Source organism: Ursus maritimus, unplaced genomic scaffold, assembly GCF_017311325.1.
Source record: "Ursus maritimus isolate PB19 unplaced genomic scaffold, ASM1731132v1 scaffold_18, whole genome shotgun sequence".
In the NCBI taxonomy this organism is placed as follows: Eukaryota; Metazoa; Chordata; class Mammalia; order Carnivora; family Ursidae; genus Ursus; species Ursus maritimus.
In genome coordinates, this window is record NW_024424230.1 from 36389160 (window position 1) to 36410349 (window position 21190).

General features: G+C 39.4%; 1 protein-coding gene across 3 annotated transcripts in view; it reads right to left on the minus strand.

Moving 5' to 3' along the window:
* Nucleotides 1–21190, minus strand: part of MAPRE2 (microtubule associated protein RP/EB family member 2) — a 149260-nt gene that overhangs the window by 29270 nt on the left and 98800 nt on the right. For all 3 annotated transcript variants that reach the window (XM_040632607.1, XM_008691121.2, XM_008691115.2), the window contains 2 exons: nucleotides 7180–7325; nucleotides 3653–3866 (listed from right to left, as the gene is read on the minus strand). In XM_040632607.1, coding sequence (XP_040488541.1) covers nucleotides 3653–3866; nucleotides 7180–7325 — 360 coding nt within the window. The remainder of the gene's footprint in view (nucleotides 1–3652; nucleotides 3867–7179; nucleotides 7326–21190) is intronic.

Genomic DNA, 21190 nt, shown 5'->3' on the forward strand with positions numbered 1-21190 from the left:
GTGATCACATTTCCACTCTAATGTGGGCCTTTTGCCACACGCCTCTCTGGAGCTTCTCCTTATTGCTCTTAATGTATTACAGTCAAGACATGCAAGTTAATTTTAATATTAGCCTAAGGAAATATTTGGGGAGAAGGAAATCCACGGCAAAAATCAATCAAGTATTCCAAAGCAAAAATGAAAAAATAAAGATCTCCTGCTTTCCATTATACCAGCCAAAGCTTGTTTCCATGAATGCAGATGGCTGAGAAATCACAAGGCTCAGAGGCGGAACGGACATTACTGCTGCACGTTATGGACGTGGCATCACTGTCCGATAACTGTGATCTACATGCGAGAACTCCCAGGGAGCTGACCCTCACCTCAGCAGCAAGCACGCGGACAAAATCGGACTTGTATATAAGGAGGATGGCCCCAAAGGGTTTCAGGCCAGAGGCAGGGAGCCCACTTTAGAATGTAAGTCATTCATGGGGGAGATGATTATTAACAGAAAATTGAACAGGATCTTAAGAATTCGAAGGGAACTCTGAGTGTATCAGTGAGTACATGCTGGCGTCCTACCGACCCTGAGGGACACGGAGAGGCAGGGAGCTTTTTATCTGTAATAAAGCAGTCGGGCTGCTGGGCGGTTTAGCAAGCTTTCTGAAGTTTTTTGGCTCTTTCTTTACTGATGCTTATACTTCCTATTGCTATCAGTGTACTCCTTGCCCTAATAAGTTATGTGCTGAGAAACCATATCCCCATGTTTGTGACAATTATACATTTTATAAGACAGATTTTACAACACCTAGTCTGACTCTTGGAAGACATTTTGGCTTACATTTTCTTGGCTGTATCCCCACGAGTTGGACACTTGACTTCAAGAAAAATGAGGTCTCATGTATTTATAGGAGCCTTTCACCTATTACAGCTTTTAAAACAATGTTCTATATGTGATGTATACCTGGCTATAATTTTTTCCACAGTATAGTTTTTCCATCCCACAATATCCAAGAGACAGAACCTATTTTATTAAAAAGGGTATGACTGGCTTGACTTTTGAAAATATCCTTTCTCCCTGATTGAGACCAATGAGGCGCACATGGTCAAGGGATTAGGAACACGAGTCTTAAGAACTATACTGCTTTCTGGAACATTAGAAACCCTATTTATTACCTGTTGACTTCAATGTGTTTCCTGAGCTTTGTCACCTGAGAGGTTAAGGTCTGGAAGAAATATATTTCTGTTTCAGGTTCACGGGCATTCTACCAAAATAGCATGCGTTTCTCTGCGGCTTCTGTGAAGGACCAGTGGGGGAACTGCTAGGAAACAAGGCCAAGGCAGCACCATGGGCAGTGGTGCTGGGGCAGCAGGAGCAGTGGTGCCAGTCCAAGGACACGTTGTGACTGTGGAACACACATAAACTTCTGAGGCCTAATTTCACTACTAAAAACTTGGGGGAAAAAACTTGGCAGCTGAGTTTTAAGATGAATCTGTATATCATTAAGAGCTCTAGAAAAAGACCCTAAGATGCGAAATGCCAGGTACCCTGAGTCGCCCCTCCCACCCACGCCCTCCTACTCCATCTGCCCACCAAATCCCCCACACCACTCTTCTTCTCCACCCCCATCTACTGCACTGATCGAGGTTTCTGACCAAACTTGAAGGCCAATTTGAAATGCCATAAATTTTTGTTCCCCAGACTCCTTGTGGCATTTTACCCAAACTCTCCCCAGCACTTGTTAAAATAAAAATAAAATTCCCCTTCCTCTCTAAGTTTGTACCAGCACCCTTGACCTCATTTTCTCCCTCCAGCTTAAGGGTCCTGCTCCACATATTTCCCCTCCTTTTTCCTATCAACAACTATTTCTTCTCCGTGGACCTTTCTCTCATCTTACAAACTTGCTCACTGTGCCTTGTCCTAAAAGCAAACGAAAACACATGGAGGACAACAGCATGCTCCTTCCAATCTCACTTCTTGAGGCTGTCAGCTTTTCCCCACAACAATTCAACTTTTTTCCTGATGAAATTGGTGAAGGTGGAATCTACTCTTACTGCATGACTTTACCATTCGCAAGGTCGTGCCTTCGTCCAGGCTCTGGAATCTAGATTTTATGCACCCAGCGTCTTATGGACCAGTTCTCTTGAGGATTACTCCTCACCTCCTGGGAGCCCGGTATCTTTGGCCTCTTTTCAGGCTACATCCTATTTGATCTCTCCATGATTAATATTCAGCACTGCTGGTGATCCCTCTGTCTCAAAATTTCCTACTGTTCATTCTCTGATGCTGAGTTTTCCTAGTTTTTCCCCCTGATGTTCATGTCTTTTTCTCAGCTTCCTCTTTTCCCTCTGGTTCCTTCAATGTATGTATGTATTGCCAGAGATCTGTGCTTAGCTTAGTTTATTTTACATAAACTCATTCAATCTATGGCTTCAAAGCTGGATTTTTTAAGCTATTTTAATCGTCTTCCTCCAATTCCTCTACCCACTCTGGGTCCCATCATTCCACTGAGTGACCCCTAACTTGAGAAATCCAATGTGCTCTTCCAGTCCTCATTCTACTTGACTCCTCCATACACTGAGATATTCTGTTCCCTTCCTTCTGCTTCCTTGACATGTCGTTCCTTCATTTCCTTTACTCTTTCTGGCATCTTCCCGGCTCTTGTACAAACCCTTCCTTTTCTGCCCAAACATGAAATGTTAGAGTCCCTCAAGCCAGTCTCCCTCCCCTTCCCACTGAGGGCTCATGTCCAGCCTCAGTGACACGGATCTATGGAAGCCTCACAGAGGGACCCCTCTAGCCTCTACAATATGCCTGTATTGTTCAGTATTAGTATTCATCTAGCCACCTCTTACTCATTCTGATTGGAGGGTGGGCATAAATAAGGAATTTGTATTATTTACAAAATTAATGTTACCGATTTAACAAGCGTGAACACTGGTTTTTAGGATGGAACAAGTAGTTTCTGAGGATTTCATCGCTTAACCGTCCAGTACCGCAACCTGTGTACTAATGACCTCAGATGTACGAGAATGCCCTCCTGCTCGATCAAGTCTCTTTTTTTATGGAAGGATATTTATATTTTTGAAAGGTTTTATTCACAAAACTTTCAAAGGTTTTTTTTAAAAGTTCTAGGTATTCATTGCCAATGACTTCACTTTTGAACCAAGCTGGATAAAATGAGGTCTTGCTGAATATTTTCACATAAAATTTGGCACTGGCTCTACAGGAGATAGGATGCATATTTCATAAGTTTCCTTTGCAAGATTATAGATTATTCATATTTAAAAGTATAAATTGGTTCATGCTCTGGTTTGCAGAGCCAGCAATTAAGCAGTAAAAATATTCCAGTTGAAATCTAAACAGACTTGATATTTTTCAGAAAAGCATACCAAGAATATGAAATCGATCCCTAGAGTATTATCTTAACGCACAGCTTGAATGATAAAAAGTGACTAACTCTGCCTTTTTACTAGTTTAAATCATGAACATTAGACTTATTACAGATAAGGCACTGCTGGGAAGATAATGTGGTCAAATAGGCAACAATAAAAATCACCCAGAGGCACAGAGACTGACTGCTGGGAAGAATCAACCAAACACAGGAGAGCACAGGTGAACCGGAGCCATTTCCCAAAAGGAAAGCAACTGTCGGATCTCACTGTTCGGTACCTGCGGTGGGGGAGTTTGCGTGGTGAGACTTTTTTGGCAGGTTGAAGATCTGTTCGCCGGGGTCGGGGGGAGGGATTGCGTCTTGCCCTTGCCGTGCTTCTACAGGATCATACTCCTTCCCGTCGTAGTTGGCATCATAGAATTTCTTAAACCACTGAATGAAATCCAGGTTGTCCTGGAAACGCCCTTTCACCAGCTTCTCCACTGGGATCACCTGCAATATAAAATCACCAGGAGGCATGACCCCGTCTGTGCGAATTTAACACAACCGAAGGGTTCCCTGTAACTATTTCCACAATTACGGACTACTGGTCTCCCCACAGCTTCTTGGCTGGCTATATTCTAGAATTCTCCTTTTTTCCCCACTGTATTAAAGTGAAACTAAAATGCTGTAGGTGTTCTTTGGAATTATTTCGTGCTCCTGAATGGATGAGACGGAACAAGGAACGCCCTTAGCTGTCAAGAGGGGCTGATCCTCTTCACAACGCATGGAATCACTCAAGCATCTCCCTGCAAAAATGGGCCAGGGATGTTGCTGTTTCAAGACTGATGGATTTTCCCAATTTCTAACACTTGCTCCGGTGGTGGTGGAATGAACTCCTGTAAGGATAACAGCTACCGGAGAGTGTGAATAAGACTCAAATCAACGCTAAACATACATTTATCTGGTGGTTCGTATGAAGCAAAATAAACTTCCCTGTTTGTTGTTGTTTTGTTTTTACACCGTAAATACAAAGATTCAAGCATTAAAAACAACTGCCTGTGGGGCCCCTGGGTGGCTCAGGTGGTTAAGCATCCGACTCCTGATTTTGGCTCAGATCATGATCTCAGGGTCGTGAGATGGGCTGCACAGGAGCACAGCTAACGTGCCAGGGGAGAGCAGACGGACAGAAATGGGGTCTGATTAGGGGAGTCCCTGAGAGCATTCTGCGCTATATTCACCTCAACTTCTGAGACAGATTTCACTTTTCATGGAGTAACTCTTTCTACTGGCAACCTAGACAGCCAACAGGTACTCCCTTTAGAGGTCATACAGGAACGTTCAGAATTATGACAGGAAGAAACGTGGGGTGACTGAATAGCTTTATTTCAGCGGGCAGCTATTTTTGAAGGAAAATGGAAAAAAAGAACATAGTTATGCAAATGTGCCATTACCAGGTTCCGACTTCCTCATTTCTGAGTGGGAATCCCAGCTGAATGTAGGCCACGAGAGCTACAAAGCTGGGGGGTGAGTCCAATCACAGGTACACAATTCAGACACAAACCCAGCGTTCCAAGTACACAGCTTCACTGTGCGATAATATGACCAGAAGCCATAGAATCTCAGCAAGGCTTTGTCACCTCAGGAGCTGGATACCACTGATATCCTAAAATGGATCATCAGGACCACTTAAAAACAGAGAATGACCTCAAATATCAACAACCACTTGAAGGAAAGAACAACTGAAGCATTTTAGGCCACCCATTAAATCATTAGCAACGAATTTTTAAAAAATGTTTTAATGAAGCTAAAACTGAAAAGAACTCAAGTACAGAGCAAAATAAAGAGAAACAAACTTTGGGAGGGGACCACATTTTTTGTGAAGACTCTTCAGCGAGGGAGACTTGGGTGCGGAACTCTCTCTCCTACCAAACTTCAGTGAAATCCGCCCACACCGAAGAATTCTTTCCACACATGCACTTAATAGTTGACTTTTTAGTGTGCTAAATATGTTCATGTTTTCTGGTTTACAGCTTTTGTTTATGCCAATAATGATTTTTAAGTGCCTTCTTAGGGAATAAGGCCCTTTAATTAACATTGCTACTATATTTCGTTTTCTGCCAGGTGTGAACCTTTAGAACCAGTTTTAGATAATGGTACTACCTTAACTGCGCCAAGCAGGCACTTACTTCTGTTGACTTGATTTCACATTCCCTACCAAAACGGAAGTTCTGGGGGCATAAGTTCAAAATCTGGGGTGACAAGCACCTGCTGTTACGCTCTGACAAACATGCACAGGGACCACTGCCTCTCCAAGGACCCTTGAGTGGAATCGTAGCATATTAAGCTGGAGAGGCCAACAAAGGTGATCAAGGTCAATCTCCCTGCACCGGAATTTTATCTTCAGTGTTCTTAACAATGGCTCATCCACTCTCTCTGTATACGCTTCCACAGAGATATAGAGCTCCCTAAATTTGTTGCATAGCTATTTATGAGTTTTTCTTTTTGATCTAGGAGCATGTCTAGAGAAAGGATATAGAAATGTATAGAGAAGTAATACTGTTAATAAGTCAGGAGAATCTATGTAGCTCTGGTTTCCAATACATATGGAAGGAGCTAATTGGACATTAACCACAGCAAAGGACAAAGTTAAAAAGACTCCAAAACGTTGAGCTGTTAGAGGTAGGTCTTTAGAAATAAAAATTCTGAGAAAACAAGCTGCCAAGATTTTAACATTTTGATAAGAATGCTTTGATTTAGAAAGATACCAATTTCATTAAAAATATGTACAGTTTAGGGGCGCCTGGGTGGCTCAGTCGTTAAGCGTCTGCCTTCGGCTCAGGGCGTGATCCCGGCGTTCTGGGATCGAGCCCTTCATCAGGCTCCTTGCTCTGCTGGGAGCCTGCTTCTTCCTCTCCCACTCCCCCTGCTTGTGTTCCCCCTCTCGCTGGCTGTCTCTTTCTGTCAAATAAACAAATAAAATCTTTAAAAAAAAATATGTACAGTTTAGCAAACTTTTCTCTTTTCCTTTAACTTGTCTCTTGTAACATTATTTAAATTTTTCATTTCCATGGCCTAGTTACTGCTACTATTGATGCCAAGAAAAGTTTTTTTTTTCCTTTTTTCTCTTTCTCCTTATTCAAAATTCCTTTCTTCCCAAACCTGTTCCCTCTAAGAAATATATCCAAGATAAGGAATACGGATTAAATATGTATTTGCATAACAGGAAGCATGCAGAGACTGAGTGGACTTCAGCAAGAGTCCTTTAATGGGACTGCAGTCTACTTCATTTGTACCACGCTAGAACAAAACTGTAACATTCAAAGGGGGGAAAGGGGCAGTTTATGGACACTGAGAACTTGTATACACTATGCTGGACACGGTGACATGCATTCTCTCACTCTGACTTCATAACCACAGGGAAAGAGGTTTTAGTTCCACTTTACTGATGGGTAACTAAAAGAATTCAAGTAACTTGCTCAGATCTTGGACACGGGATACAAACACATGCCATTTTCACTGTAACCACAGAGCATCTGGCAAACATAAAAATTTTTCATCTCCAACAGAGTAACAACATTTTAACCTTTGTAATTACTGTTAGGGCTTTTAATCTAATGGCGTAAGTTTAGCGACTTCCTTAAATGAAAGCCTCCCCCAATATGGGAAGTGAGGGTTGATGCTTTATGCTAGGCACAGACCCCAAACTACTTTGACAATATCAAGATATATGCCATTGATATGTCTTTGGATTTTTGCATTTTTGCACAAAAACAATTTTAAGGAAAGACCATGCATTTTATGGAGGTGTAAATTAGTTTCCTACCTTATCAACATTCATTCGCTTAAACGATGCTTGCAGAAGTTTAAAATTGTGAATATACTCATGCTCCAGCTTTGCTTGAAATTTTACTTTCTTCAAACTAATGCAGCCTGGAAAAAGCATGTCCATGAACTGGCAATAGGCAGCTCCTGGAAAGAGAGGAGAAAAATGCTGATGTAAGTCTGACTGTAGCCAGGTTGACTGAGGATTGCTAGGCCGGAAGGAGGCCCCCAGCTGTGTGCTCCTCTCAATGTACGTAAACCTCCCTCATTCACTCAGGAGGAGGAGGGAAAGGGACCACGCCTCCGGGCAGCTCCTGCCACTCTCCCCATTCCTAACCACTGTGGTATTGACACTGTTCACTAGAGCATGCCCACATTCCATGAACAGTGAATAGAAATATTTTAATGCCAAGGAAATCAGGGTAAGAATAACTCTTCTTAGCTTTGATCAGAAAAAAAGAAACATTTTTTTCTTCCATCTAGATGCTACCTGCTCCAAGTCTTCAAACTATATAGATGTAAGAGAAAAACAAAGTTTAAACACAAGAAAACTGCTAACTTCTCATGCAATGTGTAGCTCAAAAAAATACACATGCAAATACAAATATATCCAAGCTGTTTTATGTCCACCTTGCAAAATGACTTAGGTGAAACTGGATAACTAAACCATCTAATGCCAAAAACAGTTGTACACCAATTTAATTCCAGGCCAGAGCAATGGGGTCCTATATTAACATGAAGGATGAAGACATGGGGACTCTGAAACTTACAGAAGTTGAGAGTCATGCTGTTTATGACTGAGGAATAAAAATAATAGAAATACTCAATGAGTCCCCTGAGGAAATGGTTCTAGAAAAAAGGATCAGTAAGTCTTTTATATATACCTACACACACACACACACACACACACATTTTTTTATGAAGAACCCTTACATCATGACAATTTCCACTAGAAAATCCCAGCAAGATCACGTTTACTGATTCCTATCTTCTTAATAGTTAAGGCTACAGGCACTTAGAAAAGAAATTCAAAGCCAGAATGATTATTTTTCTTTTACAAGGAGGAAAAGCAATCGAGCAGCAAGAATGGGAACAAGCTGCCATTTCGGTCTTCTCTTTCCTTCTCCAGATCTCTTGGTCTGTTTCTATAATGTGCCAATGATGGCCTTTCTGGAACGTGAAAGGCTCCCTCATCCTCTGGTATCAAGGTTTCTGTTGGAAGCTCTTTATTCCATTCGGGAGATTCACCTTTACACCGGAAGAAGCCAACTCATCCCTTAGAGCACAGATTCGTCGAGCACCCTTTATTGAGATAGGAACCTGAGATCGAACAAGGTGCCAGGGATCTAAGGGCTGCCTCGACAGGAAATGCTGAGGCAGCTCATTGTTCGTAGGTGAGAGTATGAAGTAATGAAATACAGACCACAGTAAATATCACCTCCAGAACTGTTACATCTGTGAGGTTTCCCCTTAGATGGAAATACCCTGAGCACAAACTAGTATATTCCTACTCAAGCAGATGGGCTCTCTTAAAAACAAAATAAGACAAAAAACACTAGAGAAGGTGAGAGAAACATCATGATCTTGGGGGGGCATTCTTACAGTCCTAATTCAATTATTCAGGTCTTCCTTTTGAAGTGCCCCCACATGGAGCAAATTCCAATAGCCATTTGAGCATTATTTTTACAAGAGATGGGGTGTCTACACATAACTGTCTCATTACCCACTTTTTGAAGTTATTCTTACTTCTGTAGGGTTTAGCATAAAATGTACTTGTAAAGAACCAGAAACCTATATTCTTACAAACCAACCAATCAACTCACTCACTTCCCAAATTTAAAACATAGTAACAGCTTTTGGAAAGAAAAACAAAATTGAAATCGGCGAGAAAAAGGAAAAATTTCTAGTTCACCTAAAGAGAACCACTGTTAATGTTCTGGTATATACCTTTTTTTTTTTTTTTTTTAAATCTAACAGACTGATCCCATTCTGGGTCATTTAACGGTCTCTACTGACATTTTTAATGGCTGTCTCATTTTTATATCATGCTAAGCAACTTCCCCAAACCAAGATTAGATAAATATCCACATATATTTTCTTCAAGTATTTTATGGTGTCAAGTTTCACATTTACATTTTGAATTCATGTAGAATTTATTTTGGTCCATGACATAAAGGATGGCTCTAATTTTAGTTACTCCAAATGTTAGTGGGAATCTGTCATTTTTGGCTCCCAACATTTGGGCACCTTCCTGTCTGGGTTGATGCTAAGTGCCTTGCCTCCCACCACAGTACCAATGGTGAGCAGATATCCTCTTCCCCATCCCCAGCAGGAAAGATGCAGGCCTGTGTCCTGGGCTCTACCCGAGTCTCAGAGTCTTAACAGGGACAGAAATACACAGGGACTATTAGAACTTAGTCATGGTGGCACTGGTGGGATCTAGAGCCCTGCAGAGTCCTGTGACAGCAACACAGTGGCATCCTAGGCCAGCGGAACAAGGGAGGCTCTGTTCCCAGCTTCTGGCTTGATTTCCTATTGACTGAGCTACCAAATATTCTTCCTGTAAATTTGTCTCTGCCTAAGCTTGCCAGGATTATTTTTTTGCTATTTTCAACGGCAAATGCCAACTGTTAAAGTCAGCTAGGTGCTGAACGTCATCATTTCATGAATAATCTGTATTTTTCCCACTGAGGAAAAGCACTACCTTTACTATATATTGCTTCCCTAATACATGCATTTAGGTCTCTCTCTAAAGAGACCTCTTAAATTTGTTTTGGTCTGTCCCAGTGGTTAAGTTCATACTCTGTTAATCAAATACTATAATATATATTATTATCTGTAGAATAATTTCCCTTCTTTCTCAAAATTTTATCATGCATTTATTCTTTTCTTTCTATTTTTATATTTGTCATTCATGGCATATAGAAAATAGATTTACTTTAAAAAAAATCAGTCATTTACTAAGTAGTAGCTCTACTGAGATATAACTCACATATCAAAGTTCAACCTTTCAAAGTACAGCTGACCCTTGAATAACATGGGCGCTAGGGGCACTGACCTTCCCACACAGTTGAAAATCTGCATGTAACTTCTGACTTCCAAAAAACTAAACTACTAATAGCTTACTGTTGACTAGAAGCCTTACCGATAACAGTCAACACATTTTGTATGTTTATATATATTCTATCCAAATATTGTATTCTTATAAGGCAAGCTAGAGAAAATAAGAAAATCACAAGAGAAACTACATTTATGATACTGTACTGTACTTATCTTTAAAAAAGCCACATATAAATGGAAATGTGAAGTTCAAACCCATGTTGTTCAAGGGTCAATTGTATACAATTCTGTGGTGTTGAAGGTATTCACAGAATCGTGCATCCATCACTACTAATTCCAGAAGGTTTTCATTATCACCAAAATCAGCTTCATACCCATTAGCAGCCACTCTCTCCCCTTCCCTCACCCCTTGATCCTGGTAACCAACTATAATCTATTTTCTGTCTCTACGGATCTGCCTATTCTGGACATTTCATATAAATAAATCATAACGTATTTGGCCTTTGTGTCTGGTTTAACTTAGCAAAATCTTTTCAAGGTTCATTCGTGTTGTGGCGTGTATCAGAACTTTCTATTCCTTTCTACGGCTTACTAATATTCTATTGTGTGCATATACCACATTTTATTGATTTACTCATCAGTTGATAAACATCTGGGTTTTCACTTTTGGACTATTATGAGCAATGCTACTATGAACTCTTATGTACAAGATCTTGCGTGGACTTAAGTTTTCAATTCTCTTGGAATATGGCACATCTCTATGTTTAACATCTGAGGAACTGTCAAACTGTGTTCTATTTTACACGCCCACCAGCAATGTATGAGGATTCCAGTTGCTCCACATCTTCACCAATCATAATAATCTTTTTGATTCTAGTCATCTTCACTGGGGTAAATTTTGATTTGATTTCCCTAAAGACTAATAACGTTAAACATCTTTTTTCATATGCTTTTTAGCCATTTATGGATCTTCTTTGGAGAAACGTTTATGCAAATGCTTTGCCCATTTTTAAAGTGGGTTATTTTTCCTTTTAATGGTAAAAAGTTTTTTTTCTACATTTTAGGGACAAGTCTCTTATCAGGTATCTGATTTGCAAATACTTCCTCCTGTTCTGTGGATTGTTTTTTACTTTCTTGATAGCATCTTATGAAGCACACAAGATTTTACTTTTTTTTTTTTTAAAGATTTTATTTATATATGAGAGAGAGACAGAGACAGCAAATGGGGTAGAAGGACAGGAAGAGAGAGAATTCCAAGCAGATTCCTCGCTGAGCACGGAGCCCGACGTGGGGCTCAATCCCACACTCCCGAGATCATGACCCAAAGCGAAATCAAGAGCTGGACGCCTAACCGACTGAGCCACCCAGGCGTGCAACACACATTTTTACTTTCGATGAAGCACATTTTTTTTTTGGGGGGTCACTTGGGCTTTTGTCATTTCTAACAAATCACTGCCCAATCCAAGATCATAATGATTTACACCTACATTTTCTTCTAAAAGTTGTATAGTTTTAGTTCATACATTTAGGTCAATGATCCATTTTGAATTATTTCTTGTATACATAGGTGTAACGTTCGGGTCTAACTTCATAATTTCGCATGTGACTATTCAGTTGTCCTGGCACCATTTGTTGAAAAGACTATACTTTCCATTCAGTGGTCTTGGCACTCTTGTTGAAAATCAATTAGCTATCAATGCATGGGTCTATTTCTGGGCTCTCAATTCTATTTATATATCTATCCTTATGCAGTATTAGTCTTGATTACTGTAGCTTTGTAGCCAGTTCTGAAATCAAAAGCAGAAGTCCTCTAACTTTGCTTTTCCTTTCCAAACAGGTATTCTGGTTTCCTTGCATTTCCATATTAGTTTTAGGATCAGCTTATCAATTTCTGTAAAAAGACAGCTAAGATTTTGATAGGGATTGGACTGAATCTAGAGATTTGGAAAATACTGCCATCTTAACAATAGTCTTCTAATCCATGAACATGGGATGTCTTTCTACTTAATTTCTTTCAATGATGTTTTCCAGTTTTCGGTATATAAGCCTTCCACTTTTAAATTTTTATTTTTTTAAATGCTTTAATGATTGTAAGTGGAATTGTATTCTTAATTCTGTTTTTGGATTACTCATTGTTAATATACAGAAATACAATTGATTTTTGGGTATTGATCTTGTATATCCTGAAACCTTGCTTAACTCATTTTCAGTTATAATAGTTTCTTGTTGGTGCTTAGGATTTTTTTCACATACGAGATCACAACAGCCATAAACAGAAAATTTTACTTTCTTTCTAAACTGAATGCTTATTTTTCTTGGCCAATTGCCGTGGTTTGAACCTTTAGTACGATTTTGAAAAAAGTATTGGCAGTGAAAATCCTTGTCTGGTCTTAAGGGGGAAGCATCCAGCTCTTCACCACTAAGTATGATGTTAGTTCCAAGTTTCTCATAGATAGCATTACCAGATTGAGGAAGTTCCCTTCTATTTGTCCTTCAGTATCTTTTAAAATAAAAGAGTGTTGAATTTTGTCAGATGCTTTTTCTGCATCTATTATCACATGGCTTTTGTCCTTTATTCTATTAAATGATGTTCTACATTGGTTTCTTTAATCCCATTTGATCCAACCTTGCATGAATTTCATTTGATCATGGCACATAATCCTCTTTATATGTTTCCAGATTCATTTTGCTAGTACTTTGTTCAGAAATTGTGTCTATTTATAAGAGATATTGGTCTGTAGTTTTCTTGTCATATCTTCAGTTTGGGTTGATACCGGCCCTCACAGAATAAGTTGGATTCTCCTCTTATGTTTTGAAAAGATTGTGAAGTGTTGGTGTTAATTTTTTCTTTTTTTAAACATTTGGTAGAATTCACAGTTGAAGTCATCTGGGCTCTGGCTTTTCTGGGATTCTTTAAAAATTACTAATTCCCTCTCTTATTATATAGGTCTATTAAGAATTTCTATTTTAAGTTTTAGTTGTTATGTCTTTCCTAGGTGTTTATCCATTTTATCTAGGCTATCTGGTTTTTTAAACATTCATTTTCTAACTCATGAGTTCTAATAAATTCACAGTTGTTTCTCTTCAGTTTCCTAGGGACAAATAATACAAAACAATACCTTTTTTGTAAAATATTTTTATATGTGTATATATGTTTATATATACTTTTTTTCTTTAATGAGAAAATCTCGTGTTCTTCCTTTAAGTCTGTTATTGGCCACTAATTTCTGATACTATGGAAATATTTTTCTGAGTTTTACCAACAGCTGTATCAGGAAGGATCCCAAGTTTTACCAACTATCTCTTCAGCAACCATGGAGACAATAAAAATGTTTTCTCCTTTATCTATTAACTGATCACATTCTAGATTTCCTAAAGTTGAATCATCTTTGCATTCCTGGTGTAAGTCCCACGTGGGGATGTTTACTAAACTTTCATTACAGTGGTTTAGATTCACAAATACTTTATGATTTTTGCACCTATACTCATGAGACTGTCTGCAACTTTGTGTGCTTTTGTCCTGTTTATGATTCTTTTATGTTTAAAAGATAGGTTGGGAACATTTTCCTGTTTTTGAGGGTCTAAAATCTTGTGCACTAAAGAAAAAAAATTTTTAATTAGATTGCCATGGCACAGTTTACTACCTGTATACTCTCAGCTTCTCCCACCTCTATGCTTTCAGAACCCCATAAGCATCAAATAAGTAGAGTCATTTTTATCCAATAGTCAATGTAGACAGAGTAGATCATATTAGCATCTCCAGTAAATGGCACATTATATGATCATTTAAGGTATTCTATCATAGGTCATATTTTCTAGAGTCAAAGGAATCCCTGAAAATTTTGAAGAAATAGCTTATTGATTTTGGGAACTATGCTTAAGATTTGTTGTGACTGTCCCTGGGTATGTGCATCTGGGTATTTTCAATTTCCAGTTTCCCAAATCTCTAGTGCCCAAGAGACATCATGAAAAGAATACCTTGAAATTAATTGTTGCTACTAAGAACATGGTCAAGAGTTCCTGTTGGGAGCAGGAAACTATAACCATGGCATAACTGGAACCAGGCTGTTGTATTCCTGTATCTATCAAAGGTGAACCCTCCAGCTGTGCTCTACATCACATCTCCTCTCACCTTCTCACTGAAGTCATGACTCCAACCACCCTTAGTCTCTCTTGCAGTGTCAATTTCTTCATGCTCTACTACCGTTTGACTTTATCTGAAGTGACTCTCCATCATGTCATCTTGTTTTAGGTCTATTTTATTAATTCTTATATTGGTCTGTGGTTTCCCTCCCCCCTCACTGCAATATGAGTTTCAAGAGAGCTTACACTTTATCTGTCTAGCTTCCTTCTGTATACAAGCCTTTACTACAGTACTTGGCATGGGGTGGCCTTTAATATCTGGTCAACAAATCAAGGTTTAGAGGTTGTAGCAGTTGAGCCCCAACAAGGGCTGGTTGATAGTAAACTTCTAATGTTACCAAAGTCCCAAATAAGAGTACCGGAAACGTTGCTATATATTTTAAGAATTGATAGCATAAAAATTAACAAGCAATCTAAATTAAGAACCACCCTGGAAACTAAATTTGCAGACAGGTGAAAGATAAGCCTCAAAAAGCTAAATACAATACACTCTGGTAAAAGCAATCCAAATTGTAGGATTGCTTATTAACAAGATTATGATGGGCCATGCTCTGAGGCCATGGACTCAAAGTACTCTGTAGTCATGAAAGTCAACAAGTTTTGAAAATGATCAGGAAATAGAAAAAAGGAAAATATTCTTTATAGAGCGCCATGCTATGCCTGTACCTACAGCCGTAAGAATGGTTTCAGTTGTTATACATCAGAAGTGACATAATGGAGCTAAAAGTTTGGGGACAGGATCCAAAATGACTAAGTGAGGCTTTGTATGAAGGCAGAACTCAAAAATGAATTCTGATACTCAAAAGATTCAAGAATATAGGAGTTAAGTCTATGGAATCATGCAAAGCATGAGAAGGCAATCTCATTTCTACCAGATTCCAGGATTTGACATTACATCAATATCAGGATAAACTGACATTTTTAAACGGAAATGTCCAGATAACAAAAAAGGAAATATTAATTTATAGATTATGCCAAGAAATAAGAAATGAAAATACCCACATTCATGTAAGATCTGTTAAAGCTTTCATGTCTATTTTTAACATTCGGAACCTCACTGGGATATTTTCATCACTATCACCCTATTTTACAGATTTGGGAACAAAGTTCAGAAAGTCATCCAGCTAATAAAAATAACAGAAGTGGAATTTATACTCTGATCTGAACTTCAATTTCCTAAATATTTCCTCTTCTCATATGCTGCTTCTAAGAAATTACAACTGAAAATTTGAAGTTTAGAAATTTTTCTAGATTATAATTCTGTAAGAAGTCACAAAATAAACTGTAAGAGAACGTATGAACCTTTCAGACTGATGTCAGGGGTGGAGGGCCAGCTGTACCCTTCCTCTTCATAGAACAATCTTGGGGGGGATAGATAGTTCATTTGTCTGTTTCTGTGTCATGATTTCAAATTCCAGTATATATACACGTGTAAGAATTTAGTTTTACATATTTATGTAATGTATATATAAAAATATAATACATATATATTACTGTTGTCAAAATCTCTTAGCACTTTCCCAGAAATGTGACATCATCTGTGGAGAAGATATTAAGCTATATTGGGTTTTGCCACAAAGAACTACTCAAATTGCCCATCTGATGTTTTCACAGGCCAAGGAACTATTCTATGGAAATGTCTGTATCACTGGATTCAATTACAACCTTCTACCATCTTAGGTGGCATTGATGAAGGGTCAGAAGGATGACAACCTTAATTTGCCGGACACATCCACACAATTATATCTCTCTTTACAGGTAAATGATTTGTGACAAAGCTTCTTCTCTCAAGCTAGAATCAAACAGGACCAGGAAGTGGGCAGAGGAAGATACAGAATGGAACTTTTGGTCCTCGGATCGAAGCCTTAATCATCCTGAACGGATTGTGACAAGTCATACCTTTCTAAGCCAGCAGTATTCCTATCTGCAAAACATCAGGTTTGGATACATCTCTAAGCTCTAAAATTAGACGATTCTCTAATTCTCTGCCACCAACTTCTCTTTTAAGGGATACTTGATATTTCTGCTAATTAGGAGACAATAATGCTTCATTCTCATATGACTAAGACTTTTGCCAGTGCTCTTGCTTCTAGCCATCACCACCTTTTGTCGTAGTTGCTGGAAGAGACACTAGGGACACCGCTGTGTCTGCAGTAACGCTCCCGGGGGGCACACATGCCCCTTCTGGGTTACAGCTCTCCCATATATTCCTCCTTGAGCTCCTGACATTTACATACTCAGCAACAGAACTGTATGTTCTGTCACAGTTGAATTAGTAAAGGTCTTTCCTATTGGAATACTGTTTTTACACAATAATCAGGATCATTCGAGCTCTATTTCTGCATTCGGCCCTGTCATTCCTTGATCTGGGTATTACTGCAGAACCATGTCTGTAACCAAAGCTCTCACCTCACGTTGAAGGCACTATTCTATTCCCCTTTGGGAAATCAGGGCTTTTTGGCAAGGGTAGTGAGGCTGCAGAACACAGGGTTACAGATTTCCAGGACATCAGCAGAACTCTCTCTACTTATACAAATGCAAGGCTTGAAGAGCTTAACGGCAACTGTGAAATAATGCTGTGAAACAGTAACATTTTAAAGGAATTTAAAATCCTCAAGTTCAGCTGCATCTTCCTAGTCCAACAAAAATACAATTAAGTTAGTAGTAGCTGTTTTGTTTTTCTAGGCATTTCCCTCGTTCCTGGCGTGAAGAGGAGCTTGATAGCTTCGGCTACTATGGTATTATTTAACGCTGTTAGAGTGAACTTGGGACACTGTCTCTTTCACCGGCCCCGAGTCACAGCGCGAAAGTAAAGATACAGAGGGCAGACATCTAGCTTTGACGGAGCCTGTTCCCTGGGATTCCCACGGTCCTCAACTGAGCATCCTGCTCCTTCCCACTGTTTGGAGTTCTGTCAAACTTCTTATTCATATTTTAAACAAGTCCCAAAGACAAGAACTTTCAACGTGATTTCATAAAGAAGAAAAGGAGTAATAACCAGCAGGAAGATTTCAACTCCTGTAGACGGAGACAGAGCAGGCCTATATGAATTGTGCAGTGTGCTGAAAAGCACCCCGTCTTTCCCTTCTCCACATACAGAGTAAGCTGTCAAAGGACATTTTCATCTCTTCCTTTACAGAGAAAGAAATGTGCCAGCAATCACTACTCAGGCAGACGGATTTTTAAGAGTATCAGCGGATATATTACAAGGCCTTGCCAAACCATGTGGCTGGGCTCTCATCTGATATGTACACTCAGGTTTTTATTAATTCAAAGGATATAAAACCTTTTGAAGCATCTTATAACTTCCAATTATGAAATCAGTAATAGAAATGACAAGTGCAGCATAAGAAATATCATCAGTAATATTTGCATGGCGACAGATGAACTATTCTTACCATGGTGAGCATTTCATAATGTATGTAACTGTTGGTCACTATGTTGTATGCCTGAAACTAATACTGTAGGATTTCAATAAAAAATAAAAAATTACAATACTCGTAAGGCTGCAGCAAATTACAGTTAAAGACACTAACATTCTGTGCTTATAACCTGCCTTCAAGAAGTAAGAATACTTTCATTTTTATTTTTATTCAAGATTTATTTTAGAAAGACAGAGAGTATGTGTGAGCAGGGGGAGGAGCAATGGGAGAGGGAGAGAGACAATCTTTTTTTTATTTAAAAAAATTTTTTTTTTTTAAGATTTTATTATTTATTCGACAGAGATAGAGACAGCCAGAGAGAGAGAGGGAACACAAGCAGGGGGAGTGGGAGAGGAAGAAGCAGGCTCATAGCGGAAAAGCCTGACGTGGGGCTCGATCCCATAACGCCGGGATCACGCCCTGAGCCGAAGGCAGATGCCCAACCGCTGTGCCACCCAGGCACCCCGGAGAGAGACAATCTTAAGCAGGCTCCACACCCAGTGGGGAGCCCAATGCAGGGCTCCATCTCATGACCCTGAGATCATGACCTGAGCCGAAATCAGGAGTGCAATGCTTGACCGACTGAGCCCCTCAGGCACCCCATGAAGCAAGAATACCTTTAAAAAGGTAATGTTACCTTTAAATTGGATTTTTATTAAGAAAATTGCAGAGCAGTGTTAAAAGTGAGATCAGCCATCCAGGAAAAACTGATTGGATGTTAAGATTAGTGTACTGAGTTGATTTAAAAGTACTTCCAAAAGATCATGGAAGAATAAAGAATATTTTTCAAAAGGAATGTCTATGTAGGAAAAATCTACATATGAAATAGCCTTTAAGATTTAGGTATCAATATTTTTAGACAAAAGGTAAATTTTAGAGCAACAATTAGAGATTATAATGGACAGAAACCTACAATACACAGAAGAGAGCTGATATCCTATGAGTGATACCTGTGAAAATTTTTGTAGAAACTTTTTAACACTCAGTTGAAAACAAGAATATAAAGACACTGAAGTATAACCGGGTGATTTTTAGTTGTTTTTTTTCCGACTAAATGGCAATTACCCTATAACTTGTCATTGTCTATTTTAATGCTTTTAGGAAAAGATTCAAAACTTCAAATCTGCCTATTGATACAGAAAAAGATTCAGCCAATTGAAAGAAGTGGGAGGTGAAGAATTATCTTGCTGGTCTGAAATACTTCGTTTCAGGGGTACCTGGGTGGCTCAGTCAGTGAAGCATCCAACTCCTGATTTTGGCTCAAGTCATGAACTCAAGGTCGTGAGATCAAGCCCGGTGATAGGCTCCATGCTCGGCATGGAGTCTGCTTGAGGATTCTCTTCCCTTCCCGTTGCCTCTGCTTCTTCGATCTTACACACACCCACGTGTGCGCTCACTCTCTAAAATAAATAAATGTTAAAAAAAAATACTTCTTTTCATCTGCTAATTAGGAGGTGCTGGGAGCCGGTTTCACTTCTAGCTTCTAACACCACTGATTTCCTTTAGGGTAATGGGCTCAAATTTTACTGCAAGCTGTCTGACCTATCCAGCTTCATACAGAAAGATCTGGCTTCCACACGGGCATCAGGAATGAAGGAAGTAGAAGCACTTGGAGTGCAGGCGGGCGTGGTGTGCAGGACAAAAGGTCACCAGCTTCCAGAAAGTCTGATATTGAAACTGGCAGTGAGATGTCCCAACGGCTTGACTCCGAGAATAGAACTGAAGTTAGACTTTGGCATTCCGGACAGAGGAGAAAAGGAAGCACAAAAAGCCTTTCTTACAAATGAAAAACAAGTTAGAGAGGTACATATGAAACCCATTCTGAAGGGGTCAGTTTTCTTATTAGGGTCATCAAAACAAACTTCTGTAAAGCTGTGACACCAGGGGACAAAGTCTCTTTACGTGCACTTGGTGTTTTCACATTGTTTTGTATTCCCTCCTCTACTTCAATGGACAAATTGTTTTTTAAGTGTTGGAATTACATGACTAGGTAAAAAGGGAAGATTTAAATTATGAAAAGCTTGAGGTGGTGGCAAGATCCTGAAAAAAAACGTATTTCATTTCTAATTTTTTAGTTACGCTAAAGAAATCCCTGTCTGTAGGTAACATCCAGGGATGTCTCTTTATTAATCAATGAAAAACAAATAAAACAACAATGTTTATTGACCAATTGGATTTTACTTAAGAAGTAACTTAGTTTTGAGAGATCAGAGAAATAGGAAAATCAGCCAACAGACAAAACTAGAAGTGCTCAAGGATATGGCAGAGAGACACAAATCCAAAGGCATTAGCTCAAAATTTTGCCCAAGAAAAAGCCAAGAGTAATCAATATTCTCAAACAGATTAAGCCAAGTTCAACTTGCACAGTCATTTCTGCTCCTCAAGGATCTTAATAACCTTTAATGTTGAGGTTGTAAGTATTCGAAGACCCTAAGACTTTGTAGAACTCTGAACACTGAAAACAGGGAGAGCTCACGTCTGGAAGAAAAGGAGGAAGGTGGCATTGGAGAAGGCCCTCAAAGGACATTCCAAGCAAAGAGGGAATTAGGACATTTGGTGAAAGATGATTTAGGGCAAATGTAGGGGAAGGGCAGGGGGCAATGGGGGTAGATGCTGGAAAGACTGGTTGCAGCAACTGTTCAAAGTTTTAAAAGCCAAGAAGAGAAGCAACTTAATTTGGTAGGTAGTGGAGAACCAATGCTTATTTCTGGGCACAAGTGTCTTTATAGAAAAACACCTAAAGTATGCCATTTTTAAAAAAGATTTATTGTTTTGAGAGACAGTGAGGACGTGAGGGGGGGGTGGAGAGGGAGAGAATCTCATCCCTGCTAAGCGCAGACTCCCATGTGGGGGCTTGATCCCATGACCTTGAGATCATGACCTGAGCTGAAATCATGGGTCAGAAGCTTAACCAACTGAGCTACCCAGACTAAGTACACCATTTTCAAGCTCCAACTTTTAGAACATATCTATTTTAAGGGAAAATGAGATTAAGGGCAAAAGACCTAAAGCCTATGCACTCCTCCCAATTTCTCAAGGAATGTCTACTGAATCATTGCCTGTATCACTCTATCAACAGTTCATGCTAGGCCACTATGTAAATTCTAGGTATCCTGGCTGACAAAGCAGCTTTTTGTATAGTGCAAGATGTAGTGGTATGAACTGACCAGAACAAACCCACAGTCCACTTCTACACAATGTACCACTCTCTACAGTTGCTCTTTTCGTGTCTGGGGTCACTGTCTCTGGGACTGGGGGCTCTTTCTAGATCGATGTTACTTCACCTGTTCTCCAAGGCTTACAGGTAATGACTTCTTACTTATCACCACTCCCCCTCAAATGCAGTCCACAGGCTCTCACCAATGCCAGTAATACCCTCTACTTGCC